Here is a 19,068-nt window from a genome sequence, read left to right on the forward strand (position 1 = left end):
AGCTCCTCTTAGCATCCTAACTGGCAGCATTGAACTGGATGTTCAAAGGACAGGTCTCCTCCACACACCATCCAACTGATGCTACATGGACTAAGTGTGTGGCAGTGATCACACAAAGGGATTGAACAGGAAATGCCAGTCATCCAGCAGTCCTGGAAGTGATCATGGACTGGCAAAGATGGCAAAGATTTCAGTATTGACAGAGAAGGAGGTGATTCGTGTTGAAGAGGCCTCGCACTGGGTGCCAAAAAGCACTCCTGTGGTTTAACCCCAGCTGGAAACTAAGTACCACACAAAGCTGCTCGCTCAATGCTCCCCACCTGCCTTCAGCGGGATGGTGGAGAGAAACAGTGAAAAAACTCTTGGGTTGACAAAAAGACAGTTTAATGGGACAGAAAAGGAAGAAAATAATAATTATAATAATGATAAAAGAAATGGAATATACAAAAACAAGGGATGCACAATGCAATTGCTCACCACCCTCTGACCACTGCCCAGCCAGTTTCCAAGCAGCTGCCCCTGGCCAGCTTTTTATACCAAACATGATGCCACATGGTATGGAATATCCCTTTGGCCAGTTTGGGTCAGCTGTACCAGCTGTGTCCCCTCCTAGCTTCTTGTACCCCTCCAGCCTTCTTGCTGGCAGGGCATGAAAAGCTGAAAACTCCTTGACTTTGTATAAACACTGTTTAACAACTAAAAATATCAGTGTGTTATCAACATGATTCTCATATTAAATGCAAAACACAGCACCATCCCAGCTACTAGGAAGAAATTTAACTCTATCCCAGTCAAAACCAGAACTGTTATGAAGCTTGTAACTTGGTTATTCACCTCAGTATAGTAAGTATACTTAATACATCTAATACAGAGAGAAAAATTTAATGAGACACTTCAGAGGAATTAAAGTAACATTCAGTAGTTGAGTGTCTAAATTTTCTAGGTAGATAATATACGAAAAGACGGAAGGAAAGAGAAAGTGAACACGTAGTCTTATCTAGATATCACAATGCCTTTTTTTAAAATCTAATAATTACACCAATAATTGAAACTGAATTGCTTACACTATTGAAAATAGATAAAGATTAGAATCCACATTGCAGTTAATGGTAGTGTAATCATGAAGCTGCAGTCACATTACTGCTCTCAAAACAGCTGCCATCTATTATTCTCAGTAGAGATTAACCTAATTGTACTTTACTATGATTCTTATTTTCAAAATGGCTATTTCCTCATGTAATTTCCAAGTGACAGAAGTCAAGTTGATCCTGAGATGACAATCTCCCCTAATGTTTCAGAAATTGTAATGGATCAGATCACACAGGACAGAGACAAAAATTTCCTTGCAAGTCCCCACATGAGTAATAGCTGACTTGAAAAAATAAAGAACAGAAAAGTTAAAATTATCAAGAATATAAGGTGTTACACATCCTTAATTTTAGAAAAAAAGAGTAATTTTCACACTTAGAATTAAAGTATTTTGATCCTTTGCAACGCAGCTAAATATGAATTCCCTACCAAACACATCTAAATCATGTTCTCTTAGATTGCTTATTATATTATTAGTTTGACTAGAATCTGTAATTTGAGTTATACAATTATCAGTACTATCATTTTTATAATTAAACACAGTAAATAAACAGATAAATTCAGATATAATAATAATAATAATAATAGCAGCAATAACAATACACAAAACAGCATTTCCTCATTAACACACTTCAGAATGAGAATTTTCTACTGACAGCCCACTGGACATAATAAGCATCCAGGCTCATCTCTGAAATAGTTTATTTAGCAGTAGGTAGATAAGATGGGGGCAAAGGCAATGAAAAAAATGGGATAGTATTTAAGTTCTGAACAACATCTTGTCTTGTTTTCCACATACATGACTCAGCATCACTGTAATTGCTTATCAAAAAAATAAATCATGCCTAGGTTTGTTCTAACTTTTCTCTAAACTGGAGAAAATATTTATGGTAAGCATAATATAATTGATGGTTATGAAATGATGAGACCATTTAGACAGATGTCTGATTCTCCATGGACATTCTTTCTCCAGGAGAATTAAGGAAGGCCTGCAGCCTTAACTGCTTTTTCTGAAATTATGGTGGCAGAACTGTCCATCTAGATTAGTGTCATCTGCCCTTTTAGAAAAATACTGGTGCCTGTAAGGCTTTCAAAGATAAATTATCTATGTGAAGGGATGATTCCATGTTGAGTTACTGATTCTTTTTCTATTAAGATAAACTCAAATGGGGATCTTCTCCAAAAAGGTAATTACATTTAAGATCTCCATCCAAACTATGCACTAAAAATTTGAAAATACTAAATATTACTGTGCTTAATATTCTACCGATTGTCCCTAGAAGTCGTGAGGTCTTCTGAAAAAAACTAACCTAAAATGAACTGACATGGCAAATATCTTATTATTGTAGCTGTGATACTTGAGTAGAATCACTGAAGTTGTTGTGAACCTGAGTTGGAGAAGCGGAACTCACTAAAGTGGAGCAGTTTGCAAATAACAACAGATCTGTCCACTGCAGAAGTATTGCAAAACTGAAATAACACAGCACATACATGCAGTCTTGAGAAAAAAAATCCTACAAGAATAACAATTGTCAAATAACTTGCTTGCTGGTCCAGCATCAGTAGTTAAACAATACAGTCAAAATTCTTTCCCTATAAAGAAATCCTACCAACAGATCCATTGCAGAGGACAATGTTATGAAGATCCTGTAAAAGCACTAGCTCACAAGTTCAGACTGGTGATACAACATACCACATGCACACTCAGACACTTGCGTGGGCCACTTGTATGTCAGTTCATGTGCTATTTCTTTCCGTAGGCAAATGCAATAAAATAAATTTACTAACATGGATAATATTTTACTGGAGGATGAAAGGGTAAGAGTGCATAATGTGGACGATCATGTGCTACTTCCTTTTCCTAGCAGAGAAACATACGTAAGTTACCCTAGGCAAGGAATGACAAATTAAATGCCTGTCCATTCTTGGCAAAGCAGGAAAGACCATCAGCTGCTGTCTAGAAGTAATGTGAATATAAAACATAAGAGATTAGCACAAGCTCTTCCTGCTCTGTTTGACTAGTTACTCTCCATTTCTCCTAAGAGATAAAAGAACAAAGGATCTCATAACACAGGATTTTTGAAGGACTACAGGGGGGAAAAAAAAAGAAAAAAGAGAAACAAAATCTATTAATTACAGATTTTCATCAGCCCTGGATTAGAGGCCCCATCTTCTTTGAAGGTTCTAATTCACTGAAAGCAATAAGTACTAGTGCTACAAAGAAGAAGAAAGAATGTAAAACTGGGTTAAATTGACAATTACCATTTTCCAAGTAAAACTTCTAACCACAGAAAGCTAATGTTCTTCTAATAATTTAGCTCTTCACATTCTGTCTCCCCATAGCACCCAGTTAAACAGAAGAGGGTAAATTAACTTAAGTTCTTTGTATCTCTTGTGAAAATAACACGTTTCAGAAATTGTGAATGAAGGAATGCAAAACAAAAATATAAACTGCTGTTTTGATTTTTAAGCTTCCTACCTTCCAAAAACTAAATTTCCAATTTTTTTTCATTTACCAAGGTCTATACAAAGCATTCAAAACTAACAAAAATAATGCAACAGTGTGAGTTGGTTACACTAAGTAGACTATCTCAACAGCAGCTACTTATATTGGAAAACTTACTATTTCCTGTTATGAGATGGTCTATAGTAACTGAACAGTCATTGCTTAAGCTGTACTTCTCTAAAAAATAAACTGAAAAAGCCGAATATAATTTCATTTTATGTCTCCACCAGCTGACACATCCTATGGAATTCATGGTATATACTGAGAGTAATCAGAAATACTTTGTTTAGCTTTCAGACATTAAAGCAAAGGGATACAAGTTCTGCTATACTGTTTTGACTTCATGCTGGTGTACCAGGATAAATACATTGAAAGAAACAGGTTTTTATTTAAATTGATTTACATTGCTAGCTGACTTTCATTCCTACACTGAAAGGAAATATAAATGTTATTTATGCTGATAATAATGAGCAGAATTACTACAGGCATCAGTCTTGTATACTTTCCTGTTTTGAGATTCAGATTACAAAAATAACAAATTCAATTTTTTTTAAATAAATCAAATCATGCCTCTAGATATGATTGCTATTATTATTGCTTATAAATAGCTATTTATATCAAGGAAAATACAGTCAATAGCCATCTACCCTCTATATCAAAACAGGCTGTTTTCCTCATGGGAATTTAAAATGAGAATGTTGGCAGTCAGGAAGTGTTGAAAGGAAGGGAAGGAGAGGAAGGAAGGGAAGGAGAGGGAAGGAGGGGGAGAAGGAGGGAGGAAGGCAGGTAGGCAGGTAGGAAGGATAGAGAAAGAGAGAGAGAAAGAAGGGGAAGAGAGAGAGAAAGAAGGGGAAGAGAGAGAGAAAGAAGGGGAAGAGAGAGGAGGGGGTAAAGAGGGAAAGAGAGATAGGGAGAATGGGAACATCTAAAACATGAAGGATTAAATGAAATTTTCTTAATGGCCTCTAACATGCAGGCTGAAGGAAGTAAAGTTTACGAGCAGAGTATAAGGAGAGTCTCAAGAAGCGGCTTGCAAATTTGATATTTGACAGATAAATCAGAGACTAACACTGCTCTATTAATAATACTTTGCATAATTATTCACAATAAGCTTGAGATTGATGGAGTCACAGAAGTCTTAAAATGGAAAAAAAAATAATACTTGTAATCAATCAGCTATTGCTCTTGGTACGCATTCACCCCAAACTTGATAGAAAGCAGACAAGACCTTCAGTACAACCACGATTTTACCCTTCCTAACAATCTGAACAAGTCACATATATATGAAAATGCATTCAGTGATCTAGCTAACATCTAAAGGCAGTTCAACAATCAGTCACTTACTGGACTGAAATAAACCTTAAACTGAATTGTGGCACAGTTATGTAGAAAAATCTCCATTTTCATGTACATGCTTTATGTATTAAAGGCATTTGAGTACACTGTGTACAGTAGCATAAGAAAATGGATCTTACCACTGCAGCTGGAACTTGAGGCATTTTTGCAGCTGGTGTTCCTGGGCGTGGGTAAAACTGATTAATAAACAAGCTTGGAAACCTGTACTGTTCTACAAGTTTCATTGTTTCTTGAAAATCTTCATCTGTCTCTCCTGGAAACCCACAAATGATGTCTGTAGCAATTGTTATTCCAGGCACTCTGCAAAGAAAGTACAAAGGAAAACTTAACCAAGGAATGTAAAAGTCTTCCTCCCTTAAAGGCTCATTTACACAGACTTACAACTCTTCAACTTTAGCTACAGAAATTAAGACCTAAAATGATTTTTGGGGGAAAAAAAAGAGATTTTAACACCATTGCTTGGTAATGAAGGATGCATTTGGTACTCAGTTGAGAGTGAATGGAATAGAAGAAAGATATTGCAGCAAATATTGGATTAGGATTGTGACAGAAGAGTGAAAACATCTGGATCAACACTTCCTTCATTCGAAATTAGAGGTGATCAGCAGAGTTCGTTATTTCTTGAATTCTAATTGTTTAATACATAACATTTAAACTGTTTGAGACTTAGGTGCTAGAAAATGCCAACCATTTAATGTTTTACAATGCTGCTATCAGAATAGAACAGGGTATCCAAAAGAGGGGACCGGCATGTCACATAACCCAGCAAATTCAAACAAAATTGGCTTATGAGCAAAAAAGACATCTCTTAGTCCCAAGTTAATTTCTAACTCAGTACTCTATAAAATCAGCCTATGCCTTTCTTCAAAAGAAAAACAAAAAACTTAAGTTCACAAATGCACAAATGTTATTTAAGCAAGGTCAACATTTCCTAACCGTTCCCCTTGGACTGAATATGCAGAACCCACACAGCACACAGCAGCTCAAGAGAGAGCAGCTAACAAGAGGCAGCCACCAGACACAGCAGGTAGCACAGAAGGATGTACCAAAGGGGGTGAAGTGAGGGGGCCTCAGCTGAAACTGTGCCACAGTAGCAGTCTTGGACATGGTGGTAACAGGTCACTGAGCATTTTCCCCAGCAGACATTCGAGCAGGTGTCAAGGCTTGCACCCCGACTGGGCTTCAGATGGTGGATGCAACCCTCCAAGTCCCAGGTTTCAGAGAGTCCTTGAGGGCTCTCTTTAAAACCTCTGTCCCGCAGGAGCTGCGCCGTTTTGGAGGAGCTGCGTGTCCAAGTCGAGGAGTTACAGGAGGTTGTGCAACACCAGAGAAGATGAAAAGGAGATGGCAGTGCTAGGTTAATGGTTGGACTTGATGACCTTAGAGGTCTTCTTCAACCTTAATGATTCTATAATTCTCTGCAACTCAATAGTTTGAGGAGCCCCTTGATTGCAGTACAGAAGCAGGTAGTGTCAACACCCACTACCAAGGGAAGCAAGAACTCTGGAGAAGGGGAAGGATGGCAGCTGGTGACTTCTGACACCAAGAGGAAGGATCTTGACCAACCTAAGGGCTTGCAACTGCAAAATATGCTCATCACCCTTAAAGTTGAAGTGGAGGTAGATGTGACAACAAGCAAAGTATCTGGCCCACCTAACCCCTAAACCATGCAAGTCTACCAGGAAGAAGCATTGAGTCACCATAATGGGTGACTCCCTGCTGTGGTAGACACAAGCACTCACTCATGTGTTAACCCAACCAACCACCTCGAGAGGTTTGCTGCCTGCCAGGGGCAAAGATCCAGGATGCTGTGAGGCTTATCTGGCCCTTTGACTGCTACTGTCCACTGTTACTTCATGTGAGCACAAATGATCCTGTAAGTGGAAACCTGGACAGTATTCTAGAAGTGATTCCAGAGCTCTTGGGGGCGGTAGTCAAGGGCACGGGGCTCACGTGATGCTCCTCATCAGGAAGCACTTTTGGACTGAGAGTGACTAAGCACATGTTGCTCTGGGAGGTCATGGAGTCTCCCTCCTTGCAGATATTCAAAAGCCATCTCATAACAGTCCTGTGCAACGGCTGTAGGTGGCCCTGCTGGAGCAGGGGGGTTGGACAAAATGAGCTCCAGAGGTCCCTGTCAGCTTCAACCCTTCTGTATTTCTGTGACATGGTCATAAAAAATGAGTCCTACAATCAAGAGATTACTGCATAGTACTTCCAGAATACCCTATGGGACCCAGGAGATATCAACTCAGTTTTCCAAATCTGACACTAGTCAGCTGGATGACCACTGCCTTGGGAGAGACTGTAAAGCCACAGCACTGTTTTGTATTCAGTCTGCTTGTGTAGAATGGGAATAATGGTAACATATTCCTCTGAGAGGCAGAAACATATAGTGCTCAGTGCTCCCTACTGACATAGATGGGACTACTTCCACAGAGCAGAGTTGATTCTACACTGTCAGTAATGACAATGGACAAAATATGATTTATGATGAAAAGTAAGAACTCTATAAAGATATTTGTGGTATGTGACTTAAAACTGTCCCTGTTTCAAGTGGGGGAATAGATGAGATATCTTCCAAAGGTCTCTTTCAACCTAAATAATTCTACAGTTCTTAGGTAGGCAAGGGAACAGCTGAAAGAGATTCCTTTAGGGGTGAATGGCAGAAGGAGAACTGTCACAACCAAAGCTCACACCTGATCTTAACAAGGGATCTCCAAGACTGTCCCCAACATAAAGAAATGGCTGGAAGATTCTATTCCCCTCATCAGGACAAGAGAATGCACAACTGTAAATACCAATGCATGTAGTTCAAATGACATTTATAGAGCATTTGAATAGCCAAAGAGAACTATCATTTCCTATTATACAGTATACCACCACAGAAAAAAAAATAATGCTGTGATTACAGTGGGTGAAGAAACTTGAGTTTGAATAACTAAAAGAAACAGTTCCTGAAACAATGAGCTCTACTGGAATAGGTGAATCTGTTTGCAAAAGATCCAAGAAAAGGGAAGCAGAGAATACTGTTCTTATTAATTTGATTAGGTGCAATATTAGAGCATAGTTTATATTCACCACAACGGCCTTCATGCAAATAGTACATGGTAGTAAATATATCCTAGTTTGTTTTGTTTTTTAACTTATATAATTTTTTGGGTTTCTTAAGTATTGGCAATAAGTTTATACTAAAGCAAATGTCCTGCTTTTAATACATGTCTGCATATATAGGTAGCAGCATGGGAATTTGTAAGACATATTATTAGAAACTTCTTCCACATTCTCCTTATGAAAAATCCCCACCAAAGAAACCAATTTATATCAATTTCTTTCTCTGTTGATGAATTCAGACTCCACCATTTGAGATGAAGTTAAAAGATGGCAGTTGAATGACAAATCAAAACCAATAAAAAACTGAATATTTTCAAGGACTTGGTTCACTAACCATAAGTGGTAAACACAGGTTGAATATTGTACAGAACAGCAGAAATCTCCAGACCTGTTGGCTAAACAGCCTCAGTTACCACTGCTCTTTTAAGACTGACAAATGTCAAGGTATGAAGTTCCCCTTGATATCAACAGAATTCATCAGCTTTAAGGACCGAGTGAACAGCAGCATCTTATTCTGCAACATGATTTTTTTCATATCATAAATATCTTGTGCAGCAATAGTTAGCTCATGGAAGAAAGAGTACATTCCTTTATATACATTCCTTTATAAATCAGTACCACCTAACATCAGCTGCCATGTCTCAGAATATGAACAGAACATTCATTACATTTGACAAAACCATTATAATGAAGTTATTTTAACTATTTTAATGACACAATTGGCAACAGTCAAAGCATTTATTACCAATGGTAGTAGTAATACCATCCTTTATAAAGGCTTGGTTGTTTCTATAGCAACATGAATTATAAGGTCCAATCAAGCTAGATACAATAAAATATGCTCTTTTTCTCCATAACACAAGTTGTCATTCAGTTAAAAGGAAATTACATATTTTAAAAATTCATAAACTCTACAAATGTCTGAACTCCATTTGCTGATAAGGTGTTAATTATCTTAGTAATTAGATTTATTCCTGGATGGAATTATTACACACAAAGAAAAGCTTGGGTATGAAAAGAGAATAAGAACCACAGTGTATTCAGCAATAGCAATTAATTACAGTTCAATCCAGTATAACTGCCTAAAATATGACATTGCACAGTGCATTTTTATATCATTGTTGATTATGCTGTTTTCAAAGAAGTTTAAAAAGGGGAGAAAAGCATAAGATTTCACTCAGAATAAAATCCAAAATGTCAAAAATCAAGCTCTTAGTCTTTTTCAAAGCATTGATGAACAAAAATATGTACAATTAGTTCCACATGAGAAACATAATTTCTTAATGAAAAAAAAGATCGGAAAAAAGATATAACACAGAAAAATATAGAACACACACTCTTGAAAATTGAAGTGACCTTTGCTCTGACAGCCTGAAAGAAAGCAGCACAAAATTCTTTATTACACAGATTCAGATGATGTTTAAAAAATTGCCTCCTCTATGAAATATGATGGAAAATTACACTAGAATAGGTTCTTGTGCATCAGCCAATATTAATTTTTTTTACATGAAATGCAGTTTATCTATTTTGAAGTAAGAAAAGAAAAAACTGCTGAACATCATCAGTATGCATTTTGCAACATCACATAAATGCATTTACAGTCAGCCTAAAAATTCAATTGCAACATGTTTTCTAGGATGCAGGACAGAAGCTCTGAAACACGTTCAGTGAACCAGGAATGCACAGTGGCTCTTATGAAAGTGAAAGCAATTAAAAAAAAACCAGGAAGCTGCTTCAAACATACAGAACTTAGGATGCTCCTTATTAGCATAGCTAATGGACGTGGTGAGTCTGTTTCAGTATTTCTGAGTATAAAATGACTAAAGCTTTGCCAGCCATTTTAAACCTATGTAATACTGACCAAAGTGAGAAAGATTGCAGGCAATCATTTTATCTGGCAATCATAAATCTTGTAAGACTTTTTCTCTGAAGACATACAGTTGTCTCTATTTCAAGCTGACTCTCAGTTGGAAAATTTTACAATAAAATTGTGGACTTCCAGAAAAAAAGATTAATTTGACGAATAACCAATGCCATGTATGAGATAATACAGCCCTAATACTTAGGATTCCTGAATATTGTCTCTTTTATGTCCCTCTGCATACATAAATCCCTTCCATCTACTCAAGCAGATTTATGCTCTGTCATCCTGAAGTAGATCAGCAATAGAATCACTATTATCTTGGGCAATTCTGACCATCCAAGAAGAAGCAACTACTTCATCTTACAGTGAAGACGTGTCCATTTTAGTGTGATGCTATAAGGACCGGCATACCCACGAACAAGTGCTGACAGCACAGATCTCCAAAACCTCACAGAAAGAAGGAACAAATGTTTGAAAGAATACGATGTTTGAAGAAAAGCAACATCTTACCTTCTGCCTAAGGAAGAACCAAGTCAGCCACTTGGGGCACTCTACTTTCCAAAGGAGTGACTGATGCCTGGAAGTCACGTTGTGTTAAAGTAAAGCATGTGCTGTGGGTAACTGCGGCCCTGAGAATTGCCTCCTCACAGCTCACAGGTATCTGAGTCAGCTCGAAACAAGTCCAGAAAAATAAATCAGTCTGAGGTGAGCTCTGTGCTAGTACAGGTGGTTCCTGGAGCTCTGTTTGCTCAGGTATCTCTATAGTGTTATCAATAACCAGAAAGCAGTGCAGGCATACCCTTACAGTGCAGTTACCTGCTCTTTTCTGCCCAGGAGAGAAAACAGACACTGAAAAAGCAGTGACAGGGAAGTATAGGAGATATTACAGCAACACTCACCACGGACTGATTCACCAGTAAGGGGAGTTAAAGAACTCTTGATGGAAGATAAGTTGGGAGTGAAATGCAAAATTCCTGGTCATTTGATTTAAGAAAGAGATAAAAGTGTCTAGCTGCCAAAAATAAAGCAGGAAGTCCCTTCTCTCCCCCCCCTGCCCCCCCCCCCCATTTTCACAGAGTAAGATTTCTAAGAAAGCAGCAGCAAAATTGTGAAACTTTGTGGGATTCACTTGTTACTTGGATTATTTCATGTGGTTTTAGTCACACAAAACATTTCCTTTAGCAATAACCATTACAAACCAAATCCATACTCAGAGAAGAAATTATGTAAAGAAGCTAAAATTATCACCTTCAGCTACTCACATGACCACTTGAAATTCTTTTGCATGATCACATATTCTTCCCACTTCCATTTCAGCAATTAACATTTAAATCCAGAAATTACTTAAAGCCACCAACTTGCTCCTAAGCAAGATCACCCACCTCCACCCCTCCCAGCATAAGAGAATACTGGATTAGAATAAAAAATTATATGAATAAATTTAAAATGCTATATGGTCTTACAGAAGGGTATGAGAACTGCCTGGGTAATCTATAGTAATTAAGGTCAAAACAAAAAATGTGATGACCTAGCAACTTCTTGGTTCATAAGTTCAAAATTTACATTGAAAAAATGTTAGGGAAAAAGAGTGGAATTCCCATGAAAATAAAACCAGTCCTCTCTGATATGCTATTTCAGCATCATAAATTATTTTACATTTTAGAACATTTCTGCAGTATTTCCCCATTTAGAGAACATGCAAATGAAATGAGGTTAATGGATGAAATAATTTGAAGGTATGTGAGTTAGTCTTTCAAGTATATTTACAGAACCTAACAGGCACTGCGCCATTTTGTGTTGGAGCTGAAGGAGATGTTTGCATCTTCCCCATGACCACACACAGTCCTCCGAAAGCCCTTTTCTCCCCTCTTTCTCTTTTCTCTACAAGGCCTAGTCTTGTGGGATTTCTGACTTCAACTTGAATTGCTCACTGCAGAGTCACAGGAGCTGGAGCTCGCACAAGAGAAACAGACTGCTCAGCTGGAAGCACTGCCTCTTTCAAAGGCTAGTAACAACATGAAACTTCACCCTGCTCCTCTCTTGACTATATGGAGATTAACCTGAGAAATAAGCCATGGAAAAATCCCCACACTTTTAGAAAGGAATTCAGTCTGTTTCTGGCCTGAAATCCTCCTGCACTTCTCTCTTTTTTTCCATGAACTATAAATGCAGCACAGGTCAATATATTCCTAATTTAAGTGTCTGGAGTTACAGGACTAAACCTGAAAATAAGTTCTGAAGTAGGGGGTTTTCCATCCTTTTCAGTTTATGATTTACCCTAAATTACACAATGGATGAACAGGCTTCTAATAAATGGATATCCACTGACAATGTTTTTCTTAGTAATCTTTTCCATATGTGTTTAAAAGTAGTCCAGGATGTACAAAGTTCAAAACCTCTGTGTCAGAAAAAAAGAGTTCTTTTGAATCCTCATATCAATTGCTCAACTGATTTACACACGGAGTGAAAGTGGAAAGTATGTTGGTTCAATGACAATACACATGTCATAAACATTTCTGTGTGAAGCCTTTTAGATGCTAATAGACTGAGTCATGGCTAGATATAAATTATCATTTGGTAAGACAGCTTATTCAAATGCAGCTATATATGTCATGAACACCAATATTTAAGAAAATATGTAAGAAAACAAGTAGTACTTGTAAGAAAACAAGCAGTTCACCACAGAGCCTATACACTTATTTTTTATATGAAATTCTATTTAATGCTGCCATTTCCTTTTCTGGTATTCAGTTGCTTTGGACACACATAATGACATCATCAAATTTCCAGGACAATTATCCCACAAGAGTGGGAGATTTTGCAACTGAATGTATGGTGAGTAGGGAAGATCCAATCATAACTTCTCAAGAAAGATATTTAAAATACTACTATAAAATCTAGCAATGAAAGTATAAATGGAAAGATAGGACAGCCATTTCACAGACTGCAACACAATTTAAAAGAACAGACAAATGGTAAAATATTGGTGTGAACCTGGCCAGGGAGTTGGACTGCAATAAAGTAAATATAAATTATGCAAAGTAGTATCTGTTTCCACTCTTCTATAATTAGTATTAATATCTTTGACTTCAAGTTTTGTTTAAGTCTGAGGGTCCTTATGTTTGCTTCTATCAAACCATTCCTCAGATCAAGGCAACTGAAAAGATGAATTTACTGCATTTTGATTGACTTTCTATTGGAAGTGTAATAAAGGGTATTGGAAAAAACCTAAATGTATATTACATCCAATAATATCAGATCCTGAGAGCAAAGGGTGAAAGCCAAAGCTTCACTCTCTAAAAAAGATTATTTAACAAACTCTCAAGCTTAAACTTAATTGTTTTTAAATTGTGTTGCATATTAGTTTTTCAGATCTTCTGTTTTAAATAGTTTTACCAAATTTAGACTTGTTTACAATGTATGTATTTCTATTAAATACAATAGCATGAGATTCCACCCTGGCAGGACACCTGCTAACATATTTTATTGAGGTACATGTTCCCACTGCAAAGCCAATTGCATTATTTCAAATCTTTTAAAATGTTCTCTATTACTGTCTAACACAACACCAGGTTGTCTCACAAATCAAATCTCCTTCACATCACAGTTTGCCTGCATTAAAGCAAAGAAGATAACTTTATGTTGTTATCGTATGTAAAAGTCTGTAATGGTTTCATTTAGAAGTCAACTTGCTTACTTTCACTCAAATACTGAAATGCTGAATACTAGTAAATGTTTAAGTAAGTCATATTTTGTTTATGTGTGTAAATGCATAATTTTAATACTTTTTTTAAAACTTATTTTCACAGCTTGGATCATATCTCTCTGAAATGAATGCCCAAGACACAACAAACCAGAAAAAGAAATTGTAATGCCATATTGTTTATATGCTTGCTTTGATTAAAAAATAACAAAACAGACAAATGAAATCCAGACATGACCACAGACAAATGTTCAGAGTACTTTTTCAGACTATGCTTGCAGATTTCCCTGACAAAAGGTATATGCACATGGGAGATGTGTATATAATTGGAAAGACCATTAAATCATACCATTTAATTTGGAGGTGATTCATAGTGAAACACTTCAAATTTCAAGGTGTGCTGATTTTGACTGGGGTAATTTTCTTCATAGTGGCTGGTATGGGGCTGTGTTTTGGATTTGTGCTGAACACAGGGTTGATAATATAGGGATGTTTTTGTTATTGCTGAGCAAGGCTTATATACAGCCAAGGCCTTTTCTACTTTCCATATTGCCACGCTGTTGAGGGCAGGGGGGTTGCATGGGAAACTGGGAGGAGACACAGCCAGGACAGGTGACCTGAACCGACTAAAGGGATATTCCATGACATATGACATCATGCTCAGTATATAAAGTTAAGGGAAGAAGGAAGAGGGGGACATTTGGAGTGGTGATGTTTGTCTTCCCAAGCAACCATTACATGTGATAGGACTCTGCTCTCCTGGCTGAACACCTGTCTGCCCGTGGGAAGCAGTGAACTAATTCCTTGTTTTGCTTTGCTTGTGTGCATGGCTTTTGCTTTCCCTATTACACTGTCTTTATCTCAACCCACAAGTTCTGTAGTTTTTACCCTTCCAGTTCTCTCCCCGATCCCAGTATTGGGAGAGTGAGTGACTGCGTGGTGCTTGGTTGCTGGCTGAGGCTAAACCACGACACAAGGGTGGCAGAAACTATGTATTAAGTCTAAACAGCTACAGACTCACTGGGTGTATTCTGCTTTTTGCATTCCACATCTTACAAAGCACTCCCGGCTGCTCACAGTGGCAGATTCCACAGGGAACACATTACATTTGAGCTTTGTGACCTGCAGTAATGTCCAACGGATTTGCAAGTGCAGCTTAATAGGCTGGGTTTGAATTTGGAGTCATTTGGAGTCAATTTGGAGTGGTTTTGATGTAAGTCACCTTAAAAAGGCTGTAGAACAGTATCTGTGATCAAGACACACAATCTAACAGCTCTTACAGTTTAATTGAGGGTGAGAATAGGCATTTTTTATGACTGTTCTCTTCCAAAACCACCTCCTGTCCCCAGAAGAGCTCTTTCAAAAATTCGGCTGAATGACACCTGGAGGCAGCTAGGAGACCTGATTTCCAGAACTCAGCTTGAGAAGGTATAGGTATGAAGGACACTGTGTGAGTAGGGACTGGGTTGTCCTTGTTACAGGGGAATAGTGACCTAGATAAAAAGTATATTTCATAATTAGCATGGCTCACTGCCTGAGGATAAAAGAGTACACACAGTTTTGCTCTCTTCAAACAATTATAGTGAAGGTGGTTAGAGTTTCTACTAGATGCAGCCCCAATGTTTTAGAAGAAACTTTGTAATACTTCCCATTATCGATTTTCTTAAAAAAACCCCAAACAGTTAAAGTTTGGACTAACTTTATTCAAATACAAGGTATTCTACTCTCCCCATAAACATGAAACATTTTAAAGAACTTCATTACAGATTTATAACTTCAGATCATTATTGTTTTATGATTAAAAAATGAGTGACTTAAGACAAAAAGCTCAACATCTTTAAACTTCATTTCCATTCAATCTCTAATAAATACCATCTGCTGTGTACTTTAGGGATATAATACCCGTCAAAAACTCAGCCGTATTATGAGAACCAGCACCAAGTTGATCTGAAATGCATATTTGAACAGATGTGTTTAAATTACATCTCTCTGTCTATCCACACACATAAATTCAGAATAAGCGTGTGTTGATTTAAAATGCATAAAAAAGGGATTTGGAGATGCATCAAAAGTGAACAGCATCTCAATGGATCAAGGCTCGCATTACTAAAGGTCATCCCTAAAAATAAAGTTTGAATTTATTACGGGTTGCACCAGGGAACTGTTCTTGGGAACTGACTTAATGTTTGCTGCACTGAAGCAGCCATTGAAATTACACTAATTTTCTATGACCCTTCATTGTTTAACATTAGAGCTGTCAGGTATGGTCAGAAATAATAGGATCTCAGCCATAAGTAGCTTAGAATATGATATACTTTTTCTCAGTCTGACACAATGCTTATCATCAATACTAAACATCTTGGGCTCTGAGGAGCCATTCACGTCTGTTCCAGTGACAGTCATTTAGCTCTTCACTCTGACACAGAAATCAGGCACATAAAACAAATTATTAACATGCCTTTTTGGCATGATGAAACCAAATGAAAAAACTGCAAGCAGCACTCCCTTAACAAATGTTAATTAAAAAAAAAAACAAAAAAACCACAAACACTTTCCGAACTTGTCTTTTTGCCCCTCTATAATCTACAGTCCTGCAATGTTTCAGAGACTTTGAAGATAAGACAGACCAGTCCAAAAGCCCACCTGAGCCAGTAGTCTACTGATAGCTATGGGCAGCAGAAGCAGTCCAGGTTTAACAAGCAGAGGCCTTCAGAATACCTACCTCTTTCCAACAATTGGATTTTGTCAGAGAGATGTTTTTGTAAGCAGTAGCCTCTGATGGACTTCTCCATTAACTCATCAGTCTCCCCTTGAATCTAAACCCCTCCATATCATAACCACTTAAAAGAAAAAAAAAAAATCTCTCCTGAGTCTGCCATCTGCTAATTCCATTTGATGTCTCCTGATTGTTATGCTGGGTGAGATCAGTAACAACTCTGTTCACCTTCTTGGTACTCCTCATGATTTTACTGACCTCTGTTCTAGTCCCTCTCAATCAGCACTTTTCCAGACTGAAGAGTCCTAAATTTTCTTTGTGTGACAGATCTGCCATATCTCTGATAATCTCTGTTAGTCTTCACAGTAACATTGCCCATCGTAACATATCCTTTCTGAAAGAGGTGTTGACAGCATCTGTTGGTTCTACTTCAGACAGAAGCCTGTATTGTGCCTGTTGACAATACAGGCACAAGATAAAAATCTCTTAAAGTACTTCTAGAATTTAGATAAATGACTTGCTTTTAAAAATTTTCTTTCAATTTTGGGTTAATTTGTTTTCTAGTAAGCAGGTAGCAAAAAGTATTGTACCTTATACAAGGTAAAGGACAAGAGAGAAACACCAATGACGGTTGTTTATTTGTAAGAAAATGCAAGTGCAGCACTGGTAAACATTCCACACCTAGAGAAACGTTACATCTCAAAATCATTAAAATACACTAACGTTGCAACAGCCACGTTCTGAAATTTGCTTTAAGAGCAAAGTCTGCAACAGGGGCTACAAACTGGTAAAAATCTCTATCCAATACAATCAGTGTTAAAATTGACAAAAAGAGGACTCATACTACTGCTTTCCTCTGCTACGGGAAAACAGAAATTGCCAAATAAAAGATGGAAAAAACAAAGTCTCTCAACAGAGACAGAAACACTATGATGCGTCCCAATGTACCTGCTTCATATGAGAAGCCCAAGATTACCAGCATCTCTACACCTTCTTCAAATCAGTATCAGCCTTCACTTCGTTCTGAGCTATTACCGAACAGAAATTAGAAAAAAACCTGTCATTAAAGAGACTGAGCAATGACTATGTCTTCTCAAAAATAAAGCTGAGCAGAGATGCCATCTCAAAAAGTCAAAGACTGTGCAGCTGACTTCAGCTAGATATTAAATAGTTGAGGAGCAACAGCCCTCTCTTAGTATATTATTTCCCCCTAAGGTATGAATCTGATGGAAGTGAATAACTTATTGCAGAAACGCACTGGCTAGGTGAAGCTTTAGAACATCAATAAGCTAGAACTGAAACTGAAAAGAAGGCCAAGCACGTTTCAAAGACAGGCCAAAGTCAGCAATAGGGCAGTAAAGGGGAACAGAAGAAGTTGTCAAAGAGTAGTAGTATGACAAGTTGCAAGACTTTAACAGAGAATGTAAGATTTCTGTCTGAAGTAGAACCAAGAACTGATCAAGAAAAAAAAATTAAGAACTAAAATTGCCACTGGGCCAGATGTTTTATTCCAAGGTTTTGTTTCAAGATCAGTTATATTAATAACTTCTGCAGCACAAAGAAAGAGAGGAGAATGGCTGCTGCAAAGCAGATTTTGAGGAAAATATGCTCAGCTCAAAAGAGTTACCCCCAAACAGCTGATAGATTTAAAAAAGACACAATTCTTTCACATCACAAGCTATACAAACAATTTGAAGGGACTTTTTTTTTTGGTCTTATTCCTTTGTGAGAAATCATCACATGAAAAGTTTTCTAGTTGCAAACATTCACAGGACTGATACTGTGAAGGAAACACCAACTAACAACATATGCATGATGTGCACTAAATTTAACACAATCTCCACTCCATTTTCAAACTACCTAAAGAAATACAACTTGTACCCCACTAGCTGATCATCCAAAACACAGCACCTTATATGCTACATCCTTATTGACAAAGTACTTAAAAAAGATGTTGTTAAAACTAAATTTCAGAGTCACAGCTTTAAGAGAGAGCCACAGGCAGGTCGTTTGGGGCAAGGTTTTAGCAGCCATAAGCAGTTTTCCTGAATGTTAGTCAGAGACATTTAAGTCACAGTTCATGTACTCTAAACAGTGCTGCAGTTCTACACCAGTCAGTTTTTGTTGTACATCCCTATACATTCCTAAATGTGAATTTTTCAGAGCCTTATACCTCATGAAATGCAAATGGTCCAATTTTCAGGGATGCTTTCCACTTACAAATGTAGGACATTACTATCTCTGAAACAACAGGCTTTGAATATCTGAATATGGAAGAAAAGACTAGTAGTTAAACAAAGTTAATCTGATATTAAGAGGATGGATCTTGAAATTAAGAACAGAATGAAAAATAACAAAACAGAACAGCATTTTGGATAGCAAAGCTATGATAGCTATAACTGTACATCATAATTCAGAAATGTTCACAACTGCAGGCTTAATACTTGTAAAGCCAGATAGTTTTCAGGCCTAACAGCTGCACAGAGAATGTAGGGGGCTGGAAAATGTTTCAAGGTAGGCTTGAAGTTTATGGCTTTGTAAAGGGAAGATCTGGTAGGTCAAAACCTTTTACTATCACTGCTCTACAACATTTTTTTCCTTAAAGAGCAATATTTGTACATGACCACATGGAAAAAGGCTGCATAGGGAACTACTACTTCTGCGAGCAACAAAAAAAGCAAATTTGAATAATAAAAATAAATTTGTCAGTTCTAAGAGTA

At 37.3% G+C, this 19,068-nt stretch overlaps 1 protein-coding gene across 1 annotated transcript in view; it reads right to left on the reverse strand.

The window, feature by feature from the left end:
• Window positions 1–19,068, reverse strand: part of CDKAL1 (CDK5 regulatory subunit associated protein 1 like 1) — a 406,851-nt gene that overhangs the window by 105,107 nt on the left and 282,676 nt on the right. Inside the window, exon 12 of the mRNA XM_051799198.1 lies at window positions 5,071–5,251. Within this exon, the coding sequence (XP_051655158.1) occupies window positions 5,071–5,251 (181 nt within the window). The remainder of the gene's footprint in view (window positions 1–5,070; window positions 5,252–19,068) is intronic.

The sequence above is a fragment of the Manacus candei genome, unplaced genomic scaffold, assembly GCF_025592945.1.
Source record: "Manacus candei isolate 608988 ecotype Guabito, Panama unplaced genomic scaffold, ASM2559294v1 h1tg000049l, whole genome shotgun sequence".
Taxonomy (NCBI): Eukaryota; Metazoa; Chordata; class Aves; order Passeriformes; family Pipridae; genus Manacus; species Manacus candei.